Source organism: Denticeps clupeoides, chromosome 20, assembly GCF_900700375.1.
Source record: "Denticeps clupeoides chromosome 20, fDenClu1.1, whole genome shotgun sequence".
Lineage (NCBI taxonomy): Eukaryota > Metazoa > Chordata > Actinopteri > Clupeiformes > Denticipitidae > Denticeps > Denticeps clupeoides.
This window is the reverse complement of record NC_041726.1, coordinates 8,895,372-8,908,261: the sequence shown is the minus strand read 5'-3', so window position 1 is coordinate 8,908,261 and position 12,890 is coordinate 8,895,372. Positions and strand designations below refer to the sequence as shown.

At 45.5% G+C, this 12,890-nt stretch overlaps 1 protein-coding gene across 2 annotated transcripts in view; it reads left to right on the top strand.

The window, feature by feature from the left end:
- rapgef5a (Rap guanine nucleotide exchange factor (GEF) 5a) overlaps nucleotides 1-12,890 on the top strand; it is a 31,163-nt gene that overhangs the window by 3,917 nt on the left and 14,356 nt on the right. Inside the window, exons 2-9 of one of the 2 annotated variants that reach the window (XM_028964722.1) lie at nucleotides 2,820-2,867; nucleotides 3,457-3,563; nucleotides 3,768-3,889; nucleotides 5,359-5,521; nucleotides 7,386-7,467; nucleotides 8,567-8,615; nucleotides 8,790-8,866; nucleotides 11,032-11,160. In XM_028964722.1, coding sequence (XP_028820555.1) covers nucleotides 2,820-2,867; nucleotides 3,457-3,563; nucleotides 3,768-3,889; nucleotides 5,359-5,521; nucleotides 7,386-7,467; nucleotides 8,567-8,615; nucleotides 8,790-8,866; nucleotides 11,032-11,160 — 777 coding nt within the window. Of the gene's footprint in view, nucleotides 1-2,816; nucleotides 2,868-3,456; nucleotides 3,564-3,767; nucleotides 3,890-5,358; nucleotides 5,522-7,385; nucleotides 7,468-8,566; nucleotides 8,616-8,789; nucleotides 8,867-11,031; nucleotides 11,161-12,890 lie in introns of both variants that reach the window. The other variant, XM_028964721.1, reaches the window with a different exon arrangement.

Here is a 12,890-nt window from a genome sequence, read left to right as displayed (position 1 = left end):
CTGCTGGTATCCTGGTCATTTTACCTTTATGACGTCCGTGTTCTGGACCAATCCGGAACCCAGCCGTCCCTGGTTTTTACATTACATTTACATTTACGGCATTTGGCAGACGCCCTTATCCAGAGCGACTTACAACGTGCTTTCAAGTTACCATCGATGAAGAGATCAATTCCGGTTCACTAGGACCCCAACTATGAATACATCTATTTTATTCACTCTGTTGTAGATTATGTACACAAGTTCGACAACAAGAAAATTACAATTTAATCTAAATATTCTTTAAAGAGGAAGGACTTGAGCTGTCGTTTGAAGGTGCTCAGTGACTGAGCGGTTCTGACCTCGAGGGGAAGTTCATTCCACCATCGAGGGGCCAAGACGGAGAAGAGTCTAGATGAATGTCTGCCTTGTACCTTCAGAGATGGAGGGACCAGGCGAGCAGTACTGGAGGCTCGGAGTATACGAGGTGCAGTGCGAGGTGTAATAAGGGCTGTGAGGTAGGATGGGGCTACTCCATGTTTGGCTTTGTAGGCCAGCATCAGTATTTTGAACCTGATGCGTGCAGCTACTGGGAGCCAGTGGAGGGAACGTAGCAGAGGGGTGGTATGGGAGAATTTGGGAAGGTTGAAGATTAGTCGTGCTGCTGCATTTTGTATGAGTTGTAGAGGTCGGATGGTATATAGTGGTAGACCAGCTAGAAGGGAGTTGCAGTAGTCCAGTCGTGAGATTACTAAGGACTGAACCAGTAGTTGGGTGGCCTGGGTTGACAGTCTGATATTGTAGAGAAGGAATCTACATGAGTGGGAAAGATTGCTGATGTGAGTTGAGAAAGAGAGTTGGTTGTCTATTGTTACCCCAAGGTTGCGGGCTGTTGTAGAAGGAGAGAGCTGCGAGTTGTCTAGGTAAATAGCAAGATCCTGATGTGGTGAAGAATCTGCTGGAATGAATATTAGTTCAGTTTTGGTGGGATTGAGTTGGAGGTGATGGGCTGCCATCCAAGACGAGATGTCTGTTAGACATGCAGAGATTTTGGAAGCAGCATGAAGATCAGAGGGAGGAAAGAAGAAGAGGAGTGGTAGGATAAACCATGTGAGGAAATGACCTCACCAAGTGATCTCGTGTAGAGGGAGAAAAGGAGAGGACCTAGCACCGAGCCTTGAGGGACACCAGTGGAGAGTCTACGTGAGGTAGAGGTGGATCCTTTCCAAGTCACTTGGTAAGATCACTCATCAAGGTAGGAAGCAAACCACTGCCATGCTGAGCCCCGAATTCCAAGCCTCTTCAGGATTGACAAGAGAGTCTTGTGGTTAACGGTGTCAAATGCAGCAGATAGGTCGAGGAGAATAAGAACTGATGACAGTTTTGCCAATCTGGCTGCATGTAGCTGCTTGGTAACCGCCAAAAGGGCAGTCTCGGTGGAGTGAGCTGTTCTGAAGCCAGACTGGTTAGGATCCAGGAGGTTGTTCTGTGATAAATGGAGTGATAGCTGGTTGTAGACACAGCGCTCAAGGATTTTGGATAGAAATGAGAGGAGGGAAACTGGTCTGTAATTGTTAATGTCTGTAGGATCAGCAGTGGGTTTCTTTAGGATTAGAAGAACCCTGGCTGTTTTAAAGGCGGATGGTACGTGGCCAGATGAGATTGAGCTGTTTATGATATAAGAAATGAAAGGGATGAGGTTAGGGGAGATAGTTTGAAACATTGCAGAAGGTATTGGATCTAGTGGACAGGTGGTTGGGTTGCCTGTGGATATAATCTTTTTATCATTGTCACGTTTTTTTTTTTTTTAACTACAAAAGAAAGAACCACCGAGTTGGGTAACGCTAGACAACAGAACAGGATAATCAGGCTGTACTGTCCTTTATCTCCCCTCCTATTGTGTTTTTGTTCCCCCAGAAAACCAACAGGCAAATCCTGTTTGTCAGAATAATCCCACAGCGGCTGGAGGTCAGGGATGCTGCTGCTAGGCTACGCAACGCTGTTATCTTCAGCAAGGGCATAACTTTGGGCCTATCATTCGGGGGTTTTTGGGGGTGTACGGAATGTACGGAACTGAAAAGCAGCCACAGTTCACCACTTACGAAGCGCGTCTTGTATATCAGTGGCGTAAACTACGGCTTTTTGTCGTAAAGGAAACAACATATTTTAAAACTCTTAAAAACAATACTCCTCAAAGAAAGAGGGTTTGGGTGATACCAAGTATTCATTACCATGTTATTTTGCTGACAAATTATTAAGGCAAGATCATTAATTTATGTATTAATCTGAATGACTCTATTATATTGGGTTGCTATGTTGGCTGTGTCTAATTTTTGCAGGGGTCATGACCCCCTTCGCACCTCCTTTCCCTCGAAAAATGACGCCTATGATTTTTGAGCAGGCTTTTCTCGTTTTCTCTTTCTAACGTTTGGAAAGGCTGAAAGAAATATGATGTGATTTCCTGTATAAATTAGTTAAAGAGTTCTCTGTGATGTCGTTAGTTGATTCAATTACCTGCCTCGAGAAACTGGATGGATGGATGAATTGCCTTATCTTTAAACGTTTCGCTCAGCATGTAGTAGTTTGTAGACAGACCCTTACAAAATCAGTCGTTTTTGGGGGATCCCAGTTTCAAATTGGGGCGTGCCTGTTTTATTAAACAAAGGTCATAGGTCATGCTGAGATTAATTGTAACAGGGTTCTACTGGACTTTGCATTCTGTGCATAGGGGTGTAATTGCTGTCGCGTTCTTGATTTATGAGCGACCGGTCTGTGATGTCACTTCCTGTCTGTGAACCCCATTATGACCTGGTTTCTTGTTATTGATTGTGTCTTGGCAGCAGTCCCCTGACACCATTCCTGGACCGAGCACTGCACTTTCCAAACAGAAGGTAGGCAAATACACACACACACACACACACACACACCAGCATTTTTTTCAGTGTAATAATCCCACTAATTAACAATCATGCACAACTGTGCACTGCATGTGCAGTTGGATTATGTGTGTGTGTGTGTGTGTGTGTGTGTGTGTGTGTTGGAGAGAGCGAGAAAGTGCAAAATGGAATACGATGCAGTTGTTGTCACCACCTGCATGCATTGATGTCATGGTGATTGTTGTCATGGTTGTTGGTTGAAATCTGCGCTCCGCTGCTCAATTTAGTCTCAACTCATCTGATGATCTCTCTCTTACACACACACACACACACACACACACACACACAATCTCACACTCTCTATTCTACACAAACCTATGACCTCATACCGAAACCTGGATGCATTCATTCAAAACCTTATGCAAAAACCTACTGTGCAGGCACGCGCACACACACACACACACACACACACACACATTTGTTTAGTTTTTTCCTTCTGGTGTCACATGTCTTACTTACATCCATCGCCTGACATGATTGTAAATATTTAGTGAGTGTGAACGCATCTGATACGCATCTGATTGATGGCTCTCGTGTGTCTTAGTCATGTTCTCAGAGTTTCCCATGTGCCGGCCGCGCGCTGAGAAACGCCTTCCTGTCCCACGGGCCGTACCCCGCCAAGGACAAGATCCACCTAGCCAGGATCATCAGGTGAGTGTGTGTGTGTGTGTGTGTGTGTGTGTGTGTACGTGTGTGTGTACGTGTGTGTACACAGTTTTCATGCTGATATTTGTGTGTGTGTGTTTGTGTGTGTGATGCAGTGTTCCCCCCATCTTTCTGTTCCGTGTGTGTAAAGCTGGTGTTGTTTCTGCGCGGAGCTCATTTGATGTTTGCTGGTCGGATGTGTGTGTACAGGAGGAGCTACGTGGGTGTGGAGCTGGTACAGTGGCTGCTGGAGCAGTGTGTGTTTGTCCAGTGCCGGATGATGGCAGCCAGAGTTTGGCAGGTGCTGCTGGAGTTGGGAATCTTACACTCAGGTAGGACACACACACACACACACACACACACACACACAGACATAGAAACATTTCAGCATATTTTACTATATAGATATATATATATATTTTTTTATCACTACCATGGGGACACATGCATGGAGGTTCCTAGACTATTTCTCCATGCGTATTCAGACGTTAAACATACCTCACTGTTCTGGATGAAGGAATCCACACACAGACACACACACACACACACACCCTCCACCAGTGTAACTGTAAAATATTCATGTCAGCTCTACCTTGATGAAGCGGCAGACAGTTAAACCACGCCCACTCTTCATTTTTCTCCCGTTTTAGAAAAGCCTCGCACAATCTGTGTTACGGCTGTCATGGCAACAGCCTGCCAACAGGAGTGATTATTTCAGTGTGTAGGTGTGTGTGCGTCAGATCCATTTTCGATAACTGTGGTCACACACACACACACACACACACACACACAGACACACACATCACACATCACAAATGGCAATGACCAGTAACTGCACCTTGGTCTTTATAAAACCCCACTGAGGATATGGTGTCCTCAAATATCCCATAATACTCCGCACCCAGTCAGCTGGTTGTTTTTTTGCCATTTAAAAAAAAAATAAAATAGTTGTTGCTGTGATCACGGGGCCGCTGGTATCTTGGCAACAGCAATGGGGGAAATATAGCTGCCTTGGAAACCGGATCCTTCTAGAGATTCCTTCGCGGTGGACCGCCATCCTGTTCCATGCAGCCAACATTTTTATTTTGTTAATAATTCATGCAAAAAAATTAAAAAACGCTGAGGTCCGGAGAGATTAATACTATTTACTGACTGTCGTTTTCCGAAAATGTGTCAATCAGCTGTCACCATGGAATCTTGCCGATTGGTGAACCTGGTTGGGAAGCAGACGAATACTTGTAACAGGGATAAATATGCAGAATACAAAAATATATTATAAATGTCTTTACACAGATCTATGTTTTTTTTATTTGCAGCGATTGATCAAATATTTAAATTTGCTTCACACGCTGAAACATGGATGTGGGTGACTCTGAATAATACATAATATTCATGTGGATATTTTATTCATGTTGCACCTGTTGTCTACTATAGCTTGTCTAAATCAGTTAGGGCATTGTGTATTTTGACTGTGACTCTATTATCGCATTTAATTAGTCATAAAACCCACATGTCACAATGCCGCGTTTCTGATGAAGATGCGTATGAATAACAAATATTGTTCAATAATTAATTACATTTGACATTTGTGTTTGTCTTTATACAAATGTGCAAAATGTAATTTTAAAGTATAAAAAAACCCGGAAACAAATAATGACACAACACAGTTATTATGTACAGTTATTATGTACTGTACTGGAATACCCGAAATCTATGTAATAATATAATGTATTCAGTATTGTATTCAGTATTGTTTAATCACTACTAATTGTCACAATGATGTGTGTGTGCCTGTGATCAGTTGATCAGCGTGTGGTGTTTGAAGACTCCAACACCTACTACCAATTCTCGTTTGAGGAGTGTGATGCTCAGGGATGCGAATTCCGGAATGAGGACGAGTGGCAGAACGGAGTTCGCCTCCTCACACAACTCGTCCCCTATGTCCAGTTCCGCGTCGTTAGCCCGTGAGTACACGCGCACACACACACACACACACACACACACACCACACTTTCTAATGGTAGTTCTTGTAAATAGTGGAGGGATGAGGTGGCCCGACAGATCTGGGTCAGGAAGTGACCTCATAGACAGACGCAGGCTCAGCAGCAATGATGAATGAAGGCTGTGTGGGTGTGTATTCTATTCTGCATACTCAACAAAACAAATCCCACCTTCTGAGGTCACATGACCACTCCTTTCTGAGCACCCTCTGTTGTTCTCTTAACCTACCCAAGGTCTCGCGGGGCCGACGGTTACCATGACAATCCAAGGTGACCAATATTTCAATGTTGAGAAAGCAACGCTCTGTGTGTGTGTGTGTGTGTGTGTGTGTGTGTGTTCTAAAGGCTCATTTGCTCTCCCTTTACATATGAAAATAACAAGGCCATAATAGCCTGTAATGGGGTGGGGTGGTAATGGGTTGGACCTTTGGTCCGTCCTCAGCCTTGCCGTAAGCCCCTCCGTCCATCCATCTGTGTATAAATATAACTGTCCGGCGGGAGCGGCTGCTGTAAAATGAATGAGTTGAGAGGTGCGGCGCTGCACTCCGGCCGTCTGGAAGGAGACTGCGGCGGCTCCTCCCACGGGACGAGCCACGCCACGTGTCTGTCTACCACGTGTGAATTGACTTCTGTCCTTTCTGCCTGATTGCTGTTACATTTTCCCAGAAGCCTCTGTCTGGCTTGGTTAGATTGTGTGTGTGTGTGTGTGTGAGAGAGAGATTGAGCGCATCGCTCTGATGTGAGAAGCGCCATAACCGACGCAGTGTGAGGCCGATGAAAACGAAGCTCCCTGCCCTCTGATTGGTTGTTGGCGTCATGTCTCCCGGCTTCACGGCATGTTTTTTTGCGGTTCGCTCCCGTTGTCGCTGCGCGCTGCTGTGTAAACAGCTGCTCTGTGTTCCTGTAAACTTCATCATCGCCGCGCTGCGCGGAACCCACAACACCTCCAGGCAGTGGAGATAATGGGGTTTATAACACGCGCACACACACACACACACACACACACACACACAGAGGCTCGGTGGCTGCGTTTGAATGGTGCCTGTGCTGGTGGAGGACCAGATGTCACATGGGGATGGGGTCATCTGATTGGGTGGTGGCTGTGCTTCAGGTCATGAAAAATTTAGTGCCACTTTTATAGCCTCTTTATTTATATATTTCATATATAATTTGTTCGCCGGAGATGCAATGTGATTGGTTTAATTGGAGCGTTCTTGTTTGGCGGAGGGTGTAGATGGTGCCCTGTGACTCCTGCTCTTCGTATCGGTCCCGTTTGTGACTCACGCACGGATCCTATTATTAGCATCTGAATGGAGGGAAGGTGGCCTGACATTTCAGACGAGACAAACGTTGGCCTTTCAGAAGCCGATCTGACATCAGCGGTGTCTTTTTATGAGGGACAATGACCTCTGGGCAGCACCACTGCATTATGCGATTGATCCGATGAGCGGCGACCCCTGTGTAGCCCCAGTGCATTATGGGGGTTTATTAGGAAATATGGCTGTCCATACCCGATCTGTCCAGTCTGTTCTGCACATGTGCACGTTCGCAGTCTGCATCAGTTGATACCAGTAATGACCTCTGTATAGCCCCAGTGCATTATGGGGTGAATTAGAGTTTAAGTGACACCTGTGTAGTCCCAATGCATTATGTCCCAATGCATTATTTTCACAGCTGTAATTATATCTCCTGCCTTTGGGGGGCAGCATTGATGAACATTGATTATATGCAACCCAATATATATATAAATAATAGATTTCAACCAATAAACTCACAAAAATACCTGCGATGAAGACATGCACTCACTTTGTGTCTTGTTATGTTCCAGGCCGGAGGAGGACATGGAAGGAAAGAGGGACATCTGCAGTGAAATTCTTCAGATGAAAGCACTGGAGCGGCTTACGTCCACGGTGTGTGTGTGTGTGTGTGTGTGTGTGTGTGTGTGTGTGCGTGTGTGTGTGTGTGTGTGTGTGAGAAATCACTGGTCTCTACTTGTGTGTTGTGGTCCCTAGTGTGCACGCGAGTGAGACTCGGCTCGTTGCTTCGTTTTGAGCCCCATCTGTTATTGAACGCTGCCGCCATGGCGATGGGCCGTCTGGGCAGGAGAACCATCGGTCATTTAGACCACCGGCGTCAGCTGTCACTTTGTGCAAATGCCAGCATCCCTGGTGCTGCTCACACGGGACGGGTGTTTCTGTGCTGAAGCGGGTTTTCTGACGAGCTGATAAGATAATTGATGATGCACAGCAGCACTGTTCACATGTAAAAAATGTCAAACGTCATTCAAATGAGACTGTCCTGTAAGGCGGGTCTCTGAGTCCCCCTAGTGGCAGAAACCTGGAGCTGTAGCCCTTATAGTAACAGCTGGTTTGCGTTCATCTGTACTGTGCAGTGGTTTCAGTAAGCAGTGAATCTAATTAAAGTTTTTTCATCTCCCCAACAGTAACTGTGAAATAGTTTAGGAAGGGACTATCTAAAAAAAAAAAAAATACAGATTGAAAAGTGAAAGCGGTAATAATGTTGATGTTCATATGTAGAGATGTTCTAGAAGAACTGTGTGTGTGTGTGAACTAATGAATGATCTCCTACAAACAGAAGTCTACAGATGGAGAACAATCTTGTATTACATCCCAGAGTCTCTTTCTCTACACACATCATGTCATTGTTTCATGAAAAGAAAATCAGCAATAAATGCTTTAGGTAAATCAATATTTGGTTTATTTTTGACATGGGGGTTAGGGTAAATTGCTTGCAGCTTAGATAAACTGTGGTTTTGTTTTTACTCTTTTGAGTACCGTACATCAAAATATCCCTTGCTCTGGCAAGAGATTTAAAACCTCGAGGCACTTTCCTGATTCCCTGATTGGTCTGTGGCAGAGTGATTGTGTTTGGTCATCTCCTGCCGTTTGATCGGGCTTGGGAAGGGACCCCAGTGTGGAGTTGGCTGTGTGAGAATGCAAGTGTGTTGAGTTTAGAGTTGTGTTTTAATCGCCTCCCTCCTTCGTACAGGTCCAGAGCGAGCTGGCCGCAGCTCTCGCACGAAAGGCCAGGAAATCGAGTGAGTTTATGACATCATGCACCCGCACAATGACACAATGAGAGACATTCCTCGCCTCATTTAGTACAGACTGAGCTGAGCACCTGTTAGCTGCACTGGCTTTAGTTATGGCTGTGTTATTCTCTGCCTGATTTGATTGGTTGATTCGAAAATGTCTGTTCTGATTGGTTGCAGTGTCAGAAGATGACTCTGCTGAATCTGCGGAAAGCTCTTCACAGGAATCTCCAAAAGCAACTGATGTGCAGGCTAAGGTACCACACACACACACACACACACACACATACACACACTATGCTTGTCCTCAGCCACATTAAGTGACATTTAACCTTGGTGTAGAAAGAAACTGGTCTCAGGTGTACAGGTGTCAATACAACCAGAATCATCTACTGGGAATCCAGAGCCCAACACCAACTCCAACTGTACTATACATTTACATTTACAGCATTTATCAGACGCCCTTATCCAGAGCGACTTACAATCAGTAGTTACAGGGACAGTCTCCCTGGAGCAACTTAGGGTTAAGTGTCTTGCTCAGGGACACAATGGTAGTAAGTGGGATTTGAACCCGGGTCTTCTGGTTCATAGGCGAGTGTGTTACCCACTAGGCTACTACCACCCCATTACTATCGCCACCAGGCCAACACCAAGCCCAACTGTACTATCGCCACCAGGCCAACACCAAGCCCAACTGTACCATCGCCATAAGCCCAACACCAAGCCCAACTGTACTGTTGCCACCAGCCCAACAACAAGCCCAACTGTACATTCACCACCAGCCCAACACCAAGCCCAACTGTACCATCGCCACCAGCCCAACACACATCCAACTGTACCATCACATGCTATACACAAGCCTCACACCCCTATCATGTCTTCAGTAATACTCCCAACTTTTGATGCCTACATTTGATCTCTGTCAGGACTGAGAGGGTTAAAGGAAGTGTGGTGGATGTGGCATGTGTATGACGTGTGACTGTCGTGATCATGTTTGTTTTCTTCAGGAACAAACGTGTGTATTTGCACTTGTGTGTATGGGGGAGGGATTGGGCTACTTTGTGTTTCCATTGAAACCCAAGTAAAAGCTGATGAAGGAGTTTTCACTCTAAATGCTTGTGTGTGTGTGTGTGTGTGTGTGTGTGTGTGTGCCTGCATCCTGTTGGTTAGGCTGTAGGTGCTCGTTATGGCATGTGGGGTAATTACCCTCCTCCCATGTCTCTTTACACTCATCCTCAAATGAAGGCCCTGCTCCTTGTCATTCACCGCGCTGACGCTCGCCCTGCGTGAATGTGGCACAGCAAGACGCTGGCTTTGGGATGAAAGTTCATTGGTTGGCCATCTTTATACAGAACTGTGCAAAAAAAAAAATACAAACCAGTTTTCAAAAATTCTAATTTTGGTAAAACAATATCGCCGGTTTTCTTAGCTGCATGCAATTTTGTAAACGTAACAACCCCCTATGCCCAATATTGATCAATTATTGATTTAACTAAAGTGTATAATGAAGACATGATGTTGTTCTCTGTAGATGTTCTCCATCTGTATAATTTAACTTTTCTAGATCATTCATTAGTTTACAGAGTTAGGAGAGACGGACCCCATTGTCTCTACATATCAACATGGACATTATTACCACTTTTACTTTTTTGGGTTTTACAATTTTAAGATAGTTTCACTGCTTCTGTACAGTACTGCACTTTACAACACTGTCTCATGTTTGTCGGGCGTTTCTGGGATAGAGGGGACGGTCACTCACAGGAAGTCGTTTGTGTGGGTCCTAGAGTCTACGTGGCTGAAATACAAGTGGCTAAAACCAGACGGCCCCTCCCCTGGACCTTACAAATCACCTCCTGAGGCACTCTGTGTGTGTGTGTGTGTGTGTGTGTGTGTGTAAACAAGTAAACAAACACAGGCTCTAAATATAGTCCACTTGTATGATGTTAAACCCAGATTACAGGTCATGTGACCTCTGTCAAACTCATGAAGAGACATAACACACAATAAGAATGTCACTTACTAACGTACTCGACATGCAGCACACTCTATCTCCATCTCACACACACACACACACACACCTACACACCTACACACCTCTGCCTTGAACATGCACAGTCTTGCTTAATTTGGCGTTGAGATGCATCTAAATTACTGACACACACTCTGTTTGGCCACTTCAGCACGCTTTGCTTTGAAACTGAACTCCCACCTCTAAAAGGGGAGGGGCCAGACACACTGACACAGAGGAGCCTGCCCCCACACACTGATCACATCCCCACGCTCAAACACGCTGCACTGCAGGAGTTTTCCAGGCGGCGGTGGATGAAAGTTCTGGAGCGGAGCGGAGCGTACTGCCAGGATGGGCGCCGTGTCGTGGGACTGTGGGCTGAAGTACCTGTTCTCTCTGCCCCCTGTGCTGCAGCAGGGGGGTGTCTGTGCCCTGAGGTCCCAGGATGAGCTGTCCCGCCTGGAGATGGTGCAGAGACTCGCTAAGGATGGCTGCCGCTTCCTCCAGAACCAGAGCTACCGCGTACCGGATCGGAGCAGCGGGGTGAGGACTCTGTGTGTATTTATACAGGTGGTGTGTGTGTGTGTGGTTGTACAGGTGGTGCAGTGATAATCTGTGTGTATAATGTAGTTGTGTGTGGGTGTAACGCGCCGTACACGACCCAACATTGACAATATTTCATATAATTGATTTGACCCAGACAATTCCATCCCTTGTTGGGTTGGTCGCCAACATTTTCAAGGTGTAACCAATGACGCCCCATAACTTGTATTAATCTGGCCCACCATCAAGGACTTGGCCGTTACTGGACATCTGCAGGTGTGTTGTTAAGTGTTGGAAGTGACAGGGTGAAAAGGTCACACAAGGCTCAAAAGTATACAAATATTTACTATATTAGTCTCTGTGTGTTTTTCATTGTGTGTGTAGTTGTACTGTTGTGTAGTGATTGTCTTTGTGTAGTTTTGATGGTGTATGGAGGTCTGTGGAAGCATGTGGAGGTCTATGGACACATGTGGAGGTCTGTGGAGATATGTGAAGGTCTCTGAAGATATGAAAGTGAAAGCGAATTGAATGTCATTATGGTACACTGCAGCACAGTACACGGTGCATGAAATGTGTCCTCTGCTTTTAACCCTTGGTGAGCAGTGCTTTGCCTAGTGGCACCTCAGTGGCACCTTGGCCCCTCAGGGTTTGGAACGGCAACCTTCTGATTACGGGGTCACTTCCTTAACCGCTATTGCCACCATTGCCACCACTGAAGGTCTGTGGAGGTTTATGGAAGTGTGTGGAGATATATGAAGCTGTGTAGAGATATGTGAAGGTGTGTGGAGGTCTATGGAAGTGTGTGGAGAGGTATATGAAGCTGTGTAGAGATATATGAATGTGTGTGGAGGTCTATGGAAGCATGTGGAGATGTGTGTGAAGGTCTATGGAAGTCTTTAGAGGTCTTTGGAGGTGACGTATGGAGGTGTGAGGAGCTCTGCTCGTGATTCATGTCTGGTGCCTGCAGGGCAGAAACAGCAAGTGCCAGAGTTTTGTGTCTCAACAGTCATGTGATCGACTGAGCGCCTGTCTGCACCAGTCAGCCCAGCTTTAATTCTACTTGTGTTACTGGTTTGATGTTTTTGCTGCTTTGGGATTTTTTGTTTGTGTAACTTCCACCAAATTACTGAATTTATGAAACATTTAGCAATAATAATATTTATTTTACTTTCTAAGGTGTCCACAATGAAAAACAAACCAGGTGATTGCCACGTGGTTTTAAAAATGATTGTTTCCTAGCAACAACAGTGGAAAATTTCCCCTTGATTTGGTCAGACAGTGTTGTCCCCACAGCTGTGGCTCAGCCAATCATATTGTAGGACACAGTCCTGGTTGAAGTCTCCGGCCGCTGCAGGTTGGTGATATGAAATCTCTCACATCGCCGACTGGCTCCCAATTGGCCACCGTCCCCTATCGCACTTCCTGCCATTTAACCGCGTCACCATGGTCACCACGGGGCTCAGCTGCGCTGGGGAATTTCTGATCACCTGTTTCCACGGTGATTTGCCTTCTCCTCAGTGAATATCTAAAATGGGAGGCCATTATCTTCTGTTTTCTGGACTTCAGACACTTCAGGCTTTCCATGAATCAGAAAAATGTATTAATTACAGAGGATTCATGAAAATTGTGTGTCTTCTTTTTCATTTTGTTCTTCACAAGTCTTTTCGAGAAATGATGCGGTTCTGCCAACCTGCTGATCAGGCCATTATTTTTAGTTATTAGGAGGAGGA